At 41.2% G+C, this 18,134-nt stretch overlaps 1 protein-coding gene across 2 annotated transcripts in view; it reads right to left on the bottom strand.

Moving 5' to 3' along the window:
• The window catches only part of ANOS1 (anosmin 1), a 694,126-nt gene that overhangs the window by 458,768 nt on the left and 217,224 nt on the right, over window positions 1–18,134 (bottom strand). For both annotated transcript variants that reach the window (XM_078064553.1, XM_078064552.1), the window contains exon 3: window positions 6,235–6,277. In XM_078064553.1, coding sequence (XP_077920679.1) covers window positions 6,235–6,273 — 39 coding nt within the window. In that variant the 5' untranslated portion in view covers window positions 6,274–6,277. The remainder of the gene's footprint in view (window positions 1–6,234; window positions 6,278–18,134) is intronic.

The following is an 18,134-nucleotide window of genomic DNA, read 5'->3' as shown; positions in this document are numbered from 1 at the left end:
CGTATTATCCTGGACTTACTGAGGATGGACTGATAGCAGTCCAGAGTCCTGATCAGGCTTTACCCCCTCCATTACTTTCCCTCCTTTGGATAGACTCACTCCCCAGTGACCACAGCAGGGAACATCAGCTTCTGTCTCTGCCCAGTCCCCTTATGACTGAAAAGTTCTTGACTGTGCTTTCAAATGTCGCTACTGAGGGCCTCAATTTTCCCACTAACTATGTTTCCCTATCTGCCCACTTTCACCTATCTGTGATGCACTCCTATCCTTCAACACACTTTACTTTCCTCGTGTTGACTATTAACACCCACTTCCTCAAGGGGTACTGGGTATTGCGCAGAAGAAACGCTCTCTGTAGGTCACTTATAGCAGCATATAATTTCCTGATAGTCCCATTCCAAAATAAAATATATATGCAAATAAGTCTACATATACACATTTCAGCAATTGCTTTTCTCCCCAAAGTGTATCCTTTGATTCCTCAATTTCTTCCCACTTGAGGGAGTCAGTAAATGTGGGGAGGGTGAAGAACAGATATCTCTTTGGTGCTAAACTTCACCACAAATTTACTTTTTAAATCTTCCTCTTTTATAGGAAAGGCTAACTAGAGTCACTAATCATCACGTTAACATGATGCATCAAAGGGAACAGTTTAAGGTAATGAGCAATAAAAACATAAATGAATATTTTATTTCTAAGTGAGATTCCCCCTTGAGTTTTCTGAATTGTTAATTTCCAGAGTCAAATGCCAGGCTGCATTTCTCACTCCTCAGTGATAAGAAATGGCAGATAGGAAAAGGATCTGCATACACTGTAAATGACAACCATACATTACAAGACTATGCTAAAGGTTTTAAATTTAGTATTAAAGGTTTTAGGGCAATTTTATGTTTAGCATATAAACCTTAGTTTTATAATCTGAGAGCAAGTAACTAGCCATTTTGGACATTTTTTATAGATTCCATCTTAAATACAGTTCCACCAAAAACTGCTGTGTTTAAATTGCCTTAACATCGTCTGTGAATTGTATTCACTTGACAAAGGCATGTGAGGAGTTTAAAGTATAATGATTTTCTAAAAATACTAATGATTTGCACATTCTTTTCCATCTCAGAGCAATTGGATTTATTACATATTTTTATCCACTTGTCAGGCATGGAGAAAGTGGCTCGCAGAACTCTCCAAGTCCTATTGTTCTTTTTTAAAATAAAATGATCAAACCAAAATATAAATGTATAAATGGAAGCACAATGCATATGTTCTCAATGAGACAATTGAGTCCATTCTTCCTTTAAATCAGAGGATCAATTTATGTTCTCTAACTGTACTCATCAGCTTGCATTTCAGCATTTCAGCAAATGGGGTTGTGGCAAACATCTTGGCCCAATTTCTCTGGAGAATAGAATAAACTCCATGAGTCTGAACGTATAGATTACCATCTGTCACTATTACAGCACATCCTCACATGGACATTTGGTCAATAGCACAAAATCTTGCTCACTTGTCTTGTCACAAATCTTCTTAAATTGCTTCTAAATGTAACCACACATGATAATGAAGAAAAAAGAGAAAAATACATATATTCCCCAGTAGATAGTCTGTGGGTTGTATTCATGTGAAAATACAGAAACACCCTTGTCTTTAAATGTTGGATATAGAGGTAAAAGGTACATAAATTCTTTACGCAATATGGCTCTCAAAAATGTGTAACTGAAACACCACAGCTAACTGAATTTAAAAGGTGAATCTAAATAGTTTAGTCATTTATGAAAAGATACCTTTCTACAAGAGTATTTTCTATAAATTTGCATGTTTCTTTAGATTCTAAAAGAGAGGGATATTAATAACTCTTTCCAAGTGTGATATTCAAAATATTTAACTACCAGCCTGGTGTGAGTACCAACAAATGAAAAGGGTCACCGACAATTCACATCGGCCATAGACCATAGTGAGCCACACCAAGAGACATCGGCTGACAATCAGCCCTGCCTGGTTCACAGGGTGGGAGGGTTAGGAGATTACAAAGCAGTGGCCTTGGGGCGCCTGGGTGGCTCAGTCGCTAAGCATCTGCCTTCGGCTCAGGTCATGATCCCAGAGTCCTGGGATCGAGCCCCGCATCGGGCTCCCTGCTCCGCGGGAAGCCTGCTTGTCCCTCTCCCACTGCCCCTGCTTGTGTTCCCTCTCTCGCTGTGTGTGTCTCTCTGTCAAATAAATAAATAAAATCTTTAAAAAAAAAAAAAAAGCAGTGGCCTTAGCAGACAGAGCCTGGCACACAGATTGCATCCAGAAAATGTCAGTACAACCCAAATCAAGTCTCCTGCCATAAACACGTGTATCATAATTCCGGAGAGTTTCCTCTAATTATGAAATAACCTATTAAATAGTTTCTACTTGATACAAAATTGTCTAAAAAATGGGTATGAAAACCTCAGTAATGTTGACTGTTTATTCATAATCCAAAAGCAGGAATAGATAGAAAGTTCCATACCAGCACAAACCATAGGCAGAATGCAGGAAGAAGCATTAACACTGATAGGCACAAAGGCTTCAACAGGTCATTCACAATAATCAGCGAGAAGTAGGTGGAAAATTCTTTATCTTCCACAACTATACGGCCCATCTTTAAACACCAGGGAGTTAGAAGAATAAAATTGGACAAAATTCATAGGTGTACTTTGCTCATGTTCAATGTGGCTTATACTAAAAAGAAATTCATGGGAGAATGGAAATATCCCATTTATTAACTTATTCCGTGACTGTCTCCCAAAACCAAGTCCTCTTGATACGCTGATATTTTATGTGATTTTCAAGAATTCAGAATAAATGTTTCCAGGGGGCACCTGGGTGGCTCAGGTGGTTAAGCATCCAACTCTCGGTTTTGGCACAGGTCATGATCTCAGGGTGGAGAGATCGAGCCCCACACTGGGCTCGGCACTCACTGGGGAGTCTGCTTGAGATTTTCTCTCTCCCTCTCCCTCTGCCCCTCCCCTAGCATGCATGCTCTATCTCTCTCCCTCAAATAAATAAATAAATCAGATTTTATTTATTTATTAAAAAAGGTTTTATTTATTTGACAGAGAGAGAGAGAGGGAGCATGAGCAGGAGGGGCCAGAGGGAGAGAGAAAATCTCAAGCAGACTCTGCACTGGGTGTGAAAGCCAACATGGGCTCAATCTCACAACAGTGAGATCACGACCCCAGCCGAAACCAAGAGTGGGCTGCCCAGGCCGCCCAACTGACTGTGTCACTCAGGTGTCCCTAAATAAATAAAATCTTTAAAAAAAAAATAGAATGAATGCTTTCAAAAACACACAGATCTATTATATAACATACATATCCACTCACTCATTTTCCAAAATGCCGGGACCTGTGGCTGTCCCGGTTGCTATGGAAACAACAAAGATCTTGGATTAAGTTCATAGTCCAGAGCTTTGGGAAGCACACAGCTAGCAGCTGCAGGAATCAGAAACAGGCTGCCATACGGATTCTGCAGCTGCCAGACTGAGATCTTAAAGAAGGCACAAGGAAGGAGGACAGAGTGGAGAGAGAACTCTTTGTTTTCTATTGAAAATAAGGGAAAAGACAAACAGTGACTGATCTAAATGCAATTATAGTACTTAATGAATGCACCCTAGCCTACAGTATTTTAAACCATCTCAAATGGTTGGGAAATTAATTCTAGCATGACTTTAGTCAAAGAATATTTGTGATGAATTAGCACTATCTGAATAATTGCAGCTATCAGCTGAAATAACAGCAGGGAGATGGGTAAATAGGTCAGATATTCTAGGCCTTGTCTCAGCAAGCATGAAATTTGGTTTGAGTCTTGAAATGGGCACTTGGGGAGAAAAATCCAACGCTTCTGATTCTAGCAGTAGAAATGCCTTGGAATTACAGAATATTAGAGCTGACAAAAAGATTTCAGAGGCCCAAAGCACCACACCTTCTTGTTGCACAGATGACAAAATTAAAACTCAGGGAATTTAGGTAATTTTCCCCTATAACTGCTATTGTGTAGTCACCTTAAAGCATTATGCAGGCTGCCCTCACATGATGGGAAAAGGACCTGCCTTTCATGTGCTCAAAGGCTAACTATTCATGACAGACGGGTATTCCAGCAGGAACCCCCCTCTGTCCCACTTGGAGCAAGAGCTCTACTCCTCGGGACTTAGCCAAAGTTGAGCACAGAATGGAATCAAGGTAATAAAGTTTGTGACTGTTATTAGTAAGCACAAACCTACTGAAAAGACAACTGATGACTGGTTAATGCAAATTAGAAATAATGGACAATTATAGTTATTTATATTTTCCTACCTTATACTCCACGCTGTCTCATTAGCATGAACTAAAATGTTGCTTTCAATGTAATTCTTTTTTTTTTTTTTTTTTAATTTATCTGTTAGAGAGAGTATGCAAGCAGGAGGAGGGGCAGAGGGAGAGAGAATCTCAAGCAGACTCCCGGCTGAGTGTGGAGCCTGACGCAGAGCTTGATCCCAGGACTCTGAGATCATGACCTGAGTCGAAATCAAGAGTCGGCCGCTTAACCAACTGAACCACCCAGGATCCCTCAACGTAATTCTTAATTTAATGGCCATACTGAACCATTTTTGTCTAACGATATCAAGAATTTTCAGCACATTATACTAATGTATGTTTTCTTATAATTCCACTCATATTTTCTTATTTTAGTACTACTTTCCATTTGGTGAGCAAGTATTGTGTGCACTGTGTGAGTAGCTTTATTTACATTAGTTCCTACTCTTAAAGCTATCCCAAAAGGAAGGAGTTATTACTCCCATTTTTTCCATGCCTGATTTTATCTTCAGAGGGATTAAGCAATGGGGCCAAGATCACAGCGTGAAGGCAGAGCTACAAATTCGACCACAGAACCCTCTAACTGCAAAGCCAGATTTCCACCACACAAATACAGCTTCCATACTCTATTAGTACCTCCACAATCGGAGAAAACTAATTACTCACTTATTTGGAAAAGATTATCGAGAAGCCATCATAATGGAAAGATAATTAAAGATCAAGCTACAAATTCCACAAATGCCAATGAATAATTAAGACTTCCAAGGACAGCCAGAAATTGGAAGCTGACCTGATGTACAGTTTGAAAACAGTTCCAGGTTATCTAGTTGAAAAGAAAAATGGGCAGGTGATGGTCACAGAATGTCTGGAGTCATTTCAAATCAGCCTCACAGAGGAGTAAGACATGAAACCCTCTGCAAATGGGCAAATATTGATGAAGGATATTTCAGGGCAAGACCCAGAACTATGAAATTAACAGAACACAAAGGCAAGAGAAACAATGGCATTTTCTCTCAAACAGTTTTAATCAATGATTTTCAAAAGAGATAGCCAGAGCTATGATGGGGGATTTGAATATCAACTCAACAGAATCTGTCCTTTCAAACACCAGATGCTCTCTTTCCTTCATCTTCTGTTCAACCCTGAACTTTCATTCCTAGGAAGACTGCACAGTCAGCTTCCAACCTATCCCCTTTGGCTCCTGCCCAACTCCTTCACCAGAAAACATACTAGAAAAATACTGTTTATGATTAACAATATCAGCATCAATGTGTGCACACTGAGGGATTAATTAATGCACAGACAGTCCTACAGCTATGAAGTCATGAGGCATGACATGAACCACGACGTGTCTATATTTTATACTTCCCCAGTAGTCTCCCTGGTAAATTACCACAACCCAAAGGAAATAGCTATAATGCTCTTTTTAGACATATCCTTTTACCTAAGTGGGGTTGGTGGGGAGCTAACCAGGCCAGGGAACATGCCACAAATTTAGGCAAGGGTCAGTGGATCATGGCCCGTAGGCCAAATCCAGCCCACCACTTCTTTTTGTAAATAAAGTGTTACTGGAATGCAACTACACCCATGAGCTAACATCTTATAGATGTGGCTGCCTTCATGTTTGAATGAAGTAATTGGGACAGAAACCATATGGCCCACAAAGTTGAAAATACGTACTATCTGGCCTTTTACAGAAAAAAAAATGTGCCTAGTCCTGGTTAGGACATGAAAAGAGAAGACCTTGGCCCAAACATGTTAAAATCAGGTATAAATAGTCAATAGAAAATCAGAATCTAAACTCATAAATGCAGATAAGAAAAACAAGAGAGAAGGATGCCAGCAAAATGGCAGAATAGGAGTTTCCTGCCACCTTCCCTAAAAGGAACACCGACTCTGACAATCTTTCGGATGAGAGTACCTTTAGAGGTCCGGGAGTCCAGCGGAGAAGTTCCAGCATGCCACTAAAGAAAAAGAAAAAAAAAAATCCAAGATCAGACAATGAAGAGTGTAGGAGGGACAGTTTGACTTTACTCACATCGTCCAGCTTATGCCAAAGGAGCCCTTCTTGGCCTGTAATTTCTCCCAGGGGGGAAAGGAGAGCATGTGAGTGAGCACCCAGCCTCCTCAGCTGTGCAGAACACTGCCCAAGAGGCCCATTTCTTTCTTGGCCCACCGAGGGTGCTGAGATGAGCTGCATGAGTGGGGAGCAGGGAGCAGATGAGAGCACAGCAGGCAGGGCTCCTGGATGACACTATCCCCCTGCCAGGTAAGCAGGCGCTGGGGCTCTAAAAGGGCATCGAAGGGATGTAGACCCTACTAACCACTTCACAGATGCTATCAGAAAGCCTGCAAATGAGCCACCGGGGCACTTCATGTATCACTTTCTCCAGCTGGCCCAGGGGTATCCCATGGGTACACCTCACCCACACACCCACATCACGGTAGCTCCCTGTGTGCACCCAACAGCAGCCAGGGTGAGACTTCGCAGAAGGCTAAGAAGCACACACAGAAAGCTGGCCCAACTCTGTGGGACTGAAAGACAGCACACAAACTTGAGCATTCAGCACCACCCGGAGAGCTAAAATAGGCTGTCAGCACCCAGCCTGGCTTTGCAGGGTCAAGAGAAGGCATACAATCTTAGAATTCCCTAAAAAGGAATAGGAAGTACGGAGTAGGCATATCCGTAGAAAAGGTCTGAGAAAGCCTCAGCATCTCTAGCAGGACTGATAGAAGCTATTTCTCTTCCAAAGCCGGTCAGTAAAGACTGGTGGAGATTGACTGCTTCTTCAAATGTAAAGACAGCCGTGCAACACTTTGAGGAACATGAAAAATCAAGGAAACATGACACCACCAAAGAACACAGTAATTTTCCAGTAAGAGACCCCAAAGAAATGGAGGTCTGTGATTTGCCCAGTAAAGAATTCAAAATAGTTGTTGTAAGGAAGCTCAGTGAACTACAAGAAAGCACAAAAAATTCAATGAAATCAGGAACACAATATACAAACAAAATGAGAAGTTTAACAGAGGATAGAAATCATAAAAACAAAGAGAAATTCCGCAGCTAAAGAATACGAAGAATGAGAGGAGAACTGCCACAGAGAGCCATTTCATGGAAAGGCATGTAAACACCAAGATGGATAGCCTGGGTTTTGAAGGCACTGCCTTTGAAGGGAAAGTAGTTTCAACATCCACTCATCAGGCTTCCATCGGTATAGCTCCTTCTCTGGAAACAGAGACCATAATGATGTGAAAAACAGGACAATGAGAAGTGAAATGCCAACTGAGTTCCCGAATAATGCCTCTGTTGCACTTGTTCTTTCATGTGCACAATGAAATGGTTTGTATTCACATTCAATTTATATGCATGTATTTGTGATACACGTGTATGTGTGTGTATTTGGATCCATATGTTGATATTTAGGTGTTTAAACTAATATTGTATGTATATATACATTCTAATAATGACAAAATTCACTCAAGTATGAACATCTTTAGGTATGGCTTAACTGTGTTATTCCCAAATACATGTTGATTCATTCGACAAGTACATTGGACAAATACTGTGTGTCAGGCATGATTATAGGGTCAATAAATGCATTGGTGGGGAAAAAAACAGACAAAAAGCTCTCTCTCTCTTTTTCTTTTACTAGTTTATATCTAGTAGGGTTGGAGGAGAAACTGACCATAAACAAAACCATATTGTCTATTGCTGTGTAACAAATTACCATAACCTTAGTGACTTAAAATAACATATATTTATAATCTCAGTTTCTGTGGGTCAGGAGTCTGAGCATGGCTTAACTGCATCCTCTGATTCAGAGTGTCTCAAGGGCTGTGATGTCATCTGATGGCTTGACTAGGGAAGAACGTGCACGAGGCTGTGGGTAGAATCTGTCCCCTTAGGGCTGTGGATCTGGACCTCAGTTCCTGGCTGCTATTCATGGAAGGCCATCTGAGTCCCACATCACACGGGCCTCTCCAGCCTGGCAGCTTCCTCTATCTAAGCCAGCAAGGGAGGTCCTTCTAACAACAGAGCCAAAGCCTTCTGTAACCCAACCAGAGATGTGACATCCCATCACCTTTGCTGTATTCTAATTTTCTGGGAAGGAAGTGTCACAACCCACACTCAGAAGGTCAGGCTGACACAAGGCTATGACTATCAGGAGGTGGGGATCATCAGGGGCCATCTTTAAAGTCTGCCTACCACATGGGGCCAGAACATGGAGAACCTGGTGGGCCACTGGAAGGAGTCTAGATTTTACTAGGATGTAGAAACTGATGTTACCATAATTTATAAGATCTACTGAGTTGTGATGTCTACTGACAGTGTTTCCTTTGCAGGCACTCACACTGTCCCTCAGGAGACCCCTCAACCTCCTTATGTCATGGAGGATGCTGTGTTGATTTTTCTGCTTCCTGTGCTGCTCCCTCAGCCATTGAGACTTGCCTTGATGGTACACGCTTGCTCCCAGTCACTCCTAATCTCTCCCTGCATCACCCTTTTATATAAATTTCCTCCTGTTTTTCTCTCTACCTATATCTCTTTCCTGCTGAGAGTTACTCTTCCATCAATCATAGTCTTCGCTTCCTCTTTTGGCCAACAGTATCACTACCAGACTATCAACACCATTACATTATTTACTATCTTGTTAAGTGAGCCTTTTCATCCAATTCAGAATAGGGGAGACAGAATTACCACAGGTAAATTAAATCGCAAAGTTATTCTCTGACATTTGATGCATGTGCTAAAGGTTGCTGGAGCCGAAAGTCAGTGACCATGACTCCTGTTTTGCCTGTCAGGAACACGTGGCCAGACTGCTGTTTGCTGATGGGCCCTCCCACTTCCTGACAGAGCCCACACACCATCCCTCCACCTTGTTTCTCTTTTCCCATCCCTTTTATACATATGTTCATGATCTCCTCAGAAAGCCAGATCCATCAGGCGAACACTCACGGTTACAACCAGTTTTCTCCATGAATCTATAGTTTTCCTATCCAATCTTTCTTTCAAATGCCCTCCCAGCAATCTCTTGCCCCTCACATCCATTTCTGTACAGCTTCTTCTTTGCTGGCATATGAATAAACTAATAATGGCAAGCTTTTAGAAGAATCCTCCATTTCTGTACATAGATTACATAACAGTGATCAAGGATAACATCATAATGATACAAATAAAAAAGTATGGCTGGGTTGCAAAAGAACACCTTTAAATATTTAAACAGATGAGAGATGAGATCTTAGTTTCTTAAAGTACTTTCAAGCCATGTGACCACATTGGCCTTAAGGTCACATTTTTTTGAGGGAGAAAAAAAAATCATTATGTTCTTCTTTACTTAATAGGAATTTTGTTGTTGATGTTTTTCAGGGAAATATATTCTCGGAAATTGCTAAAAACACCTTTCTAAGATTTATTTCTCTCCTCATGATCAAAGAAGTGTGCAATGCCTACATTTGCCAGAAATAGTACAATATTTTCCCTCAGGTTTTAAGACTCCTTGAAAACCTCTGTAACCTGCTGCTTTGTTTTTATAGTAATCAAAGCTAAATTGGGGTTTAGAGAAAAACGAAGCATGCAATACAACTGAAGAAATTCCATCTCAATGCTGCACGCATTTTCCAAATATTCAACTTTTCCCCCCTAGTGTAAACATAGCCTTTATCACGAAATTGAACAGTTTTCTAAATTTGTCTCTTAGGAGCAAGCCTACTCTGCACATCATGGAACATTTTATCCTCCCAAGATAGACTAAAAGCTCTAAATTACTCATTACACAGCTTAACAAAAGAAGCTCATCGTTAGTTAATTGGAGATAACATGGCCTTGTTCCCTGATGCAGATATACTAAAAATTGCTGGTTATTTCTGTAGTTAATTTCTTCTGGAAAAGTTCTGTCATAAAATTTATCTTCTCATGATAAAAAATGAGATAGCATGAAATAAATATTCGATTTGGAGCTAAGAGGATGTAGAATACTAACGAGGAAAGAACCGAATTGCTGAGACACTTGCAAAAAGTCAACTGTCCAAATGATATGCAACCCAGTCACCTCAAAGAAAACCATTTCAGTTAGTTGGACTTCACAGAGCCTTGCTAGGGTGAGGCAGTGATTTGGGCGCCAAATGTAAGGGGGGTGCCTGAGGCAAGTGCCTTACTTGCTTTGCCCTACTCTGGGCCCCAGTTACATAGAGGAGCCATCTCCCTGAAATGGCCTCTTACCTAATTTTTAATGAGTCATTTAACTGCTCACTTGTTTTTGGACTTCTTTCTTTCCTATAATCCTACTTATTTTGGCTCCCTGGATCTTTCATTCAATCCATTACAAGTAAACACACAGATAGTGGGTTCCTACAGATAATGGATTACCAAAGGGGCATCTTGAAGAAATAAAGACCATTAAGACGTGGGCACAGATGTAAGGGGCTTATAATCCAATAGAGAAAACATGTATTTCTGCTTTCTAAGAAAATCCTTGCTTAGACCCTCCACTGCCCTTCAAACTAGGATTCTAATTCCTCATGCCCTACATTGCCAAGTGTCACCCCATTACCCGCTATTCACTTTCTGGCTCATGACAAGCACTCTTCTTCACAGGCAACTACAATGAAAGCCCCGTTAAGCTGTCTGAGGCCTTCCAATTCACTGCAAACCCAAAACTTTAAGCATCATTGAATGTCAGTGACCTGAGGTTTTTTCTATTATTGAACATCCCTTCCTTCTTGAGCATTTCTCCTTACTGTCACTGTGGCTGGTCTTCAATATTTCTGATCCCTGCTCCATCTACTTCAATAGCAGCCCCTTGTTTTTGTTCCAGTACCACCTTCTTCCTAAATGTTAACATTGTTTATGATCAGAACTCTCTTTTCTTGTTGCTATACATAATTTCTCTGGTCAATCCCAGCCACTTGCAAAAGTTTACTTCCTATGCATGCACATTTCACTTCAAAATCTGTATCTAGGCCAAGCCCTTTTCGCTAGAAACATGTCTTTTTGTCTCATTAGGCACATGTGTTAAATAACAACTAAGTTCCTAGGCATTGTGAACGCACAGATAAAGCAGATAGCCTCTAACCTCAGACTGCAACCTGGTGGAGGATGCTGATCATTCCAGAAAAAGTTACAACACAATATATGTTATAATTAAGCATGCATCTGGTACTCTAGGGCATTGCTGTTCAAACTTCAATGTGCAACTGAAATACCTGAGCATCCTGCTCAAATGAAGATTTGATTCAGAAGGTCTGCATTGGGGCTGGAGATTCTGCATTTCTATGAACCTCCCAGGTGATGCGGCCGCCAGCATTCCACAGAGCACACTCTGAGTAGTAAAGTTTGGGAGATTTCCCTGACCCTAACTCCGTCTGTGAAGTCGAGGCACTGATGCCTCACCTAAGTCTTGAGGATAGCCTGAATTTGCCAGAGGAGTAAATGGGAACAGATCTGGGAAAGGAGTGATCTGGGAAATCTGGGAAAAAGGAAAAGCATGGTAGAAAGGGCAGACATGTGTCAGCATGGAGGTCTGGGACACCTGCGCCTATAGCCCATGGCCAACAGAGGTGGGACAGCCCAGTGGGTGGAGTGGGGCGTGGAGGAGGAGGACCTAGAGAATTAGAAACCACACGATGAGGGACCGAGTGCATGTCTTAGAACAGAGACACCCAGAAGGAGACGGAGACAGCCAGAGAGAGCAGGAGCACTAAAAATCAACAAACATGGGTTCGGTCTGTATCGAGTGCTTGTCTCCAGTGTCCGGGCCTCTCCCAACAGACAGCAGCTGGCCATGCCTGTTTGCCCCTTGGAAGCCCCTCAGGGCATGGCTACTGTGCCTGGTGTTCCCATCTGCTGATGGACTGAACCATTTTCTTAAACCTCTGACTTGCTCAAGACAATTCCTTCAGTGATTAAAAATTATTTTGATACTTTCCCACAAAGTGGGGATTGAAAATAAACCACCAAAACATAAAAATTCACACACAAAACATAACCTCTGCTAACGAACGAATGAACGAATGGTGTAGGACGATTCGTCGGGTGGGAACTCAGTAGAGAAGAATCAGTACTGTTTAAAGCATTGCTCCCTGACAGAAATATAACGTGAGAACATATGTGATTTTAAATTTTCTAGTAACCACTTTTAAAAGAGAAACAAGTCTGGGGCGCCTGGGTGGCACAGTAGGTTAAGCATCCGACTCCTGGTTTTGGCTCAGGTCATGATCTCAGGGTTGTGAGATAAAGCCTGGCTTCCAGCTCTGTGCTCAGTGCAGAGTCTGCTTGAGATTCACTCTCCCTCTCCCTCTGCCCTTCCCCACTGTGTGTGTGCGTGTGCACACACCCACGCATACCCTCACTCTCGCGCACCCTCCTGCATGCTCTCTCTCAAATAAATAAATCTTAAAAAAAAAGAAACAAGTTAAACTAATTTTAATATATTTTACTTAACCCAATATATCCAAAATATTTCATTTCAACATGTAATTAATATAAAAAATTACTGATGAGATATTTTACATGTCCTTTGTAGTGGGTCTTTGAAATCCATGTATGCATTTTACACTTAGGTCACATCTCAACTCAGACTCACTCTTTTTCAAGTGCTCGTAGCCCCATGTAGCTGCTGGCTACCATACTGGACAGCACAATTTTAAAAAGTGTGCCATTAACTCCTTAATCTGTTCCTAACTCACTGTGAGCTTCAGGTCACTTCCCCTTCCTGTACTCACATGCCTCATCTGAAACTGAAAACGCTGGACTAGATCAGTGTCCCCACATGATAACGTAAAGATCCTGAAGACATCCTGTTGTAGCCAAAGGAAGAGCTGTGTGTGTGTGTGTGTGTGTGTGTGTGTGTGTGTGAACAAACACTTAAATTACTGTAGCTATCACCCTGGAAATCCCAATCTTAAGGCAGGTTCCTACACTCTGAAAGGATAAGAAATGTGACACCGAGATTGCTAAGGTCACTCAAACTCTTAACACTTTCCAGCCATTTGTAGGCTTTGAAGGGTTGTGTTTTTTTGTTTGTTTGCTTGTTTTTTGTTTTTTTTTTTTTTGGTTTGGGGGCTTGGGGGAGGTATTGTTTTGGGGGCGATTAGGGGTTTTTGAAGATTCTACAAATGGAAGCAGAAATCAAGCAGTAACTTGTACATTATTCTCTTGATTAGAACAGGCATGTTTACTGCACTCGGATGGCAGAGGAACGAGTCTATAGCCCAATACCTGCTTCTGCACTATTTCAAGCTAAGTGACCAACAATCTTGTCTTGGTGCACAGAGGAAGACATGTGATGACACAGTGCAAACCGCTTTCAACCAAGGTCAGCGCCACCACTCTAGAAAATGATGGGAAAGACTCCACATTCTTCTTTTTCAAAAAGTGAGTAAAATACACTGAGACTCAGCTTTTTTTTTAAGATTTTATTTATTTATTTGACAGAGGGAACACAAGCGGGGAGAGTGGGAGAGGGAGAAGCAGGCTTCCCGCGGAGCAGGGAGCCCGATGCAGGGCTCGATCCCACTGGGACCATGACCCGAGCCAAAGGCAGACGCTTAGCAACTGAGCCACCCAGGCGCCCCTGATACTCAGGTTCTTAAGGAAACTGTTTTGTCTGTCTTATTTGTTTTTAATGTTCCATTTTAAGGGTGTCTTGTAAATTCCAAACAAATCAAGGAGCACGCTGGAGGCAAGGGTTCCATATTATGCGGTTGTGTAAACCCAGTGTTTGGCATGGTACCTTGCACTCAATGTATGCTTATGAAGTGCATGAGGCAGCATTTCAATCCTCACCAGGGGTTCTCCAATATATTGACCACGTGTGGCAAAGAATAATACTTAAACAGTACTCCAGGGGCTATGCACAGCACTCCCTAGAAGAGAGGTTGTGCATTTGAGGTTTTGTTTGCTATTAACAGGGGGAAGGATGAAGAGCTGGAAGGAAGAAGGCAGCCAGACAAGGCTCATAGGCAGCTCCTGTCGACTCCCACCACCTGGAGGGCAATGAGAAGAACGATATCTTCTTTATCTTTCTCCTCAAGCCCAAACCAATCACTGTAACACTTTTTCTTTACCTTAAAGAATGTCTTTCTGGTCAATTTACTTAAAATCTTTTCATACATACATCCACATATAAGTTTACATAATGCCCAAATGTGATTATCTCACTTATACTAACTCACTGTTTTAGTAGTTGTTCTTGTGTGCGTCTGCTGTTCCGTGTGTCTCCTTCTATCCTCCACCTACCATTCTTCCCTAATACCCACGGTGCCACCACAGCCCTCCTTAGTAACCTAGGTGAAGAATCTAGAATATATCTTTCCATAGTTTTCTTCATAGTTAGTCTCACACACACACACACAGAATTCTGCTTTATAAAAATGGGAAATTACATACCTTTCTGCTTCTTGCTTTTCTCTTAACAATATCACATTGTAGAAACTCCCATACACCAACTAATACATTCAAATTCACTCTTCCAAATGGCTGCATGATTAAGATATGTCATGTTGCCAATATATTCTAATTTACTCAATGACTCCCGTTGAAGGGCGTCACTTCTTTGTTTCCAGTTTCTTGTCAGCTTGAACAATGCTCTGTACCTACCCTGGAGCAGTGGTCTTTACCTACTGAGCTTCATTTCTAGAAAAAGTACCCATTTTTCCTCTAGAAGTGAAGACGGGATGGCTGGGTCAAAGAGTATATATGTTTAACGTTCTGATAGTTGTAGACCTTAATATCCAAAAGGCCGATAAACACTCATTATCACCAGTAATATATGAAAGTACCCATTTTTCCACATCTCCTGGCAATCTGTGATACTGTTTCACATTATTTTATATTTCTGCACCTGAAGTAAGTATCAGCTGAGCAGTATGTACCCCAGGTGTCACCCTCTTAGGGGAAACCAGAAAGTCCTGCTATGACTGAGTACAGTGCGAAGGAGGCTAGAAGAAACTCAGCAGACCTAGTTTTGGATTCATACTCCGCACCCTGAACTGAAAACCTGATTAAGTCTTTTAACCTCACTAAGCCTCTTTCTACATTTGTTAAAAGGACACAAATACGCATACACATATATACACATTTTAATGTGTATCAGGCCAAAATCAAAGTGAAGCCGAGAATTAAAATGAGAGAGCAGAATACTAATGCCATTTTTCCCTGAGGGCATCTGGTCAACCTGGTGATTTAAGTTTTAGTTTTTATTCCTATGAGGTACATGAGGTAGAGGAAAAAACAAAAAAAACAGGGCTCATTCAGGGTGGGAAATCTAATAAAGGACCTTCTTCCTCAAATCTGGGATCTCCAAAGTGCTACACCCTCCATTTAAACTGGAGGCAAAATAGACTCATACCAAATTTGCACCATAAAAGGAACACAAGGACATTTTCCTATATCTTGAGAAAAGCAGCAAAGGAATAAATACTGAAAAGTTGTCATAAAAACTGCCATTCATGTAGATTTGCAACCCAAATTCATATCATCTTGGAAGTCCAAAATAATGTTAAGCTATCAATTTAGCTCAAAACAGAACCTCTAAAACTACCTCTGGTGAAGAGTTGGGCTGTTTGTTTCATTTCCAATCCATCGGAACTCTCATATTTTTATAAAATACAATAAAAATGAATTACAATAAAACTGATACGGAAATAAAAAGACAAACACAGCATATTGATGCTGTCGCAATGTCAAGTTACTATAAAAATTTCCAAATGTCACCCTCCATTTCCATACCTACTGCACAGAAGATTACAAACATTTTGTGCAGCAACACCTGCTCCCAAGGACTGGGCGGAACACGTGAAATTCCTCTCTGTGAACACACCTCCCTCTGAAGCCTTAGAGAATTTTCAAAATAATTTCCGAGGAAAAAGCATATTTCACAAACAAAAGAAAATCAACAAACACGCAAGGCAACTAGACACTGTGAGGCAGAATTAAAACAAAAAGGAAAACCAGATTTGCAAAAGCTTCAGATATTGAAATGATCAGACACTGAATCTAAAGCAACTCGCTTACTATGTTTAAAGGAATAAAATATAACATACTACCATAAAAAGTGACCCAGTAGGCTTGGAAAGAACAAAACAGAAATGGAAAATAAAATAACAGAAAGTAAAGATTCAATAAATGAGTTTAACAGCAGATAGAACATGGTTGGAGAGATGATTGGATAACACAAAGATGGGGCAAATATTATTCAGAATGCAGCACAGCAAAACAAGCTGATGCACAAGATGAAAGAGAAGCTGAGAAATGTAGAGATTGGATAAGATAGAAAATATTTTCTCAGAATCCCAGAAGGAAAGAAAGAGAATAGGGCACAGAAAATAATATGAAAAGAGAAGATTTTTTTTTTCCATAATGTGTAAAAGACATCAATCTATAAATTCAAGAGCTCCCAGGAATCCCAAGGGAATTTCATAATTAAAAATGCATACCTAGATACGTCAAAATAAAATTTGAGAACACCAAAGAAAGTCTTAAAAAGAGAGGAAAAAACCAAGATTGCCCTCCAAAGAGTGACAGGCTGACAGCTGATTTTCAACAACAAAAACAGAAGCCGGGAAAAAGGAACCGGATGCTGCTGTCGGCCACATGAACAAGCGTGGAAGCAGAACCTCCTCCGGTGGAGCCAGGAGACTGCATTCTAACACTTCGATTGCAGCCTATGAGAGACTCAGCCAGAGGCCCAGCTAAGATACGCCCAGATTCCTAACCCACGGAAATGGTGAGATAGTGTATGATGACTGATAATAATGAGATTATATGTGATAATAAATGTTCCTTGTTTTTGAACTGCTGAGTTTGGGGCTAATTTGTTATGCAGCAACAGATACTGAATACAGTTAGCATTCATCTGTTCTACCTGCCATTAAATAGAACCAGCAATTTAAATTTTTTTTTAAGATTTTATTTATTTATTTGACAGAGAGACACAGCAAGAGAGGGAACACAAGCAGGGGGAGTGGGAGAGGGAGAAGCAGGTTTCCCGCAGAGCAGGGAGCCCGACGCGGGGCTCGATCCCAGGACCCTGGGATCATGACCTGACCCGAACGCAGACGCTTAACGACTCAGCCACCCAGGCGCCCCTGAGCCAGCAATTTAAAAATAAAGATACAACACAGACTGTGGGGGAGGGGGAGAGGCATGGAAAATCCACAATCTAGCCAACTCTCAGTGGGGAAGAGAGAATTTGCCATGATGTACTAGTTTTCTAGGGCTGCCATAGCCAAGCACCACAGACTGGAAGCTTAAAGAGCAGAAATCTATGGTCTCAGTTCTGGAGACCTAGGGTTGGTTCCTTCTGAGGGATGTGAGAGAAGGCTCTGTTTCAGGCCATTCTCTTTGGCTTGTAGATGGCTGTCTTCCCTCTATGTCTCCTCACTTCATCTTCCCTCTACGTGTGTCTGTCTGTGAATGAATTTCTCCTTTTTATAAGGCCACCAGTCATATTGAATTAGGGCCCAATGAGTGATCTCTTGACTTGATTACCTCTGTAAAGACCCAATCTCCAGAAAAGGTTACATTCTAAGGGACTTGAGGGTTAAGACTTCAATATCTTAATCTGGGGAGTGGGGGACCCAGTTAAACCCATAACACATAGCAAAGAACATTTAGATACGGACTGAATATTATTCAGACATACACTCAATGTTTGGAATCATGAGTTCGTCCCAGCCCCAAATAATTCCCGCATATTGTTTTACTTGGTTCAAAGTGAGGCTGTAACTATAACATTCATTTGTCTTGCCTGTCATGTACGTGACTGTGGGGTCTGATATGGTCTGGAGGGGTTCTTTATTGCAGTTTTGCTCTTTTGTTAT

This window comes from Halichoerus grypus, chromosome X (genome assembly GCF_964656455.1).
Source record: "Halichoerus grypus chromosome X, mHalGry1.hap1.1, whole genome shotgun sequence".
Classification (NCBI taxonomy): Eukaryota; Metazoa; Chordata; class Mammalia; order Carnivora; family Phocidae; genus Halichoerus; species Halichoerus grypus.
The sequence above is the reverse complement of the archived record's forward strand: the minus strand, read 5'-3'. Positions and strand labels throughout refer to the sequence as shown.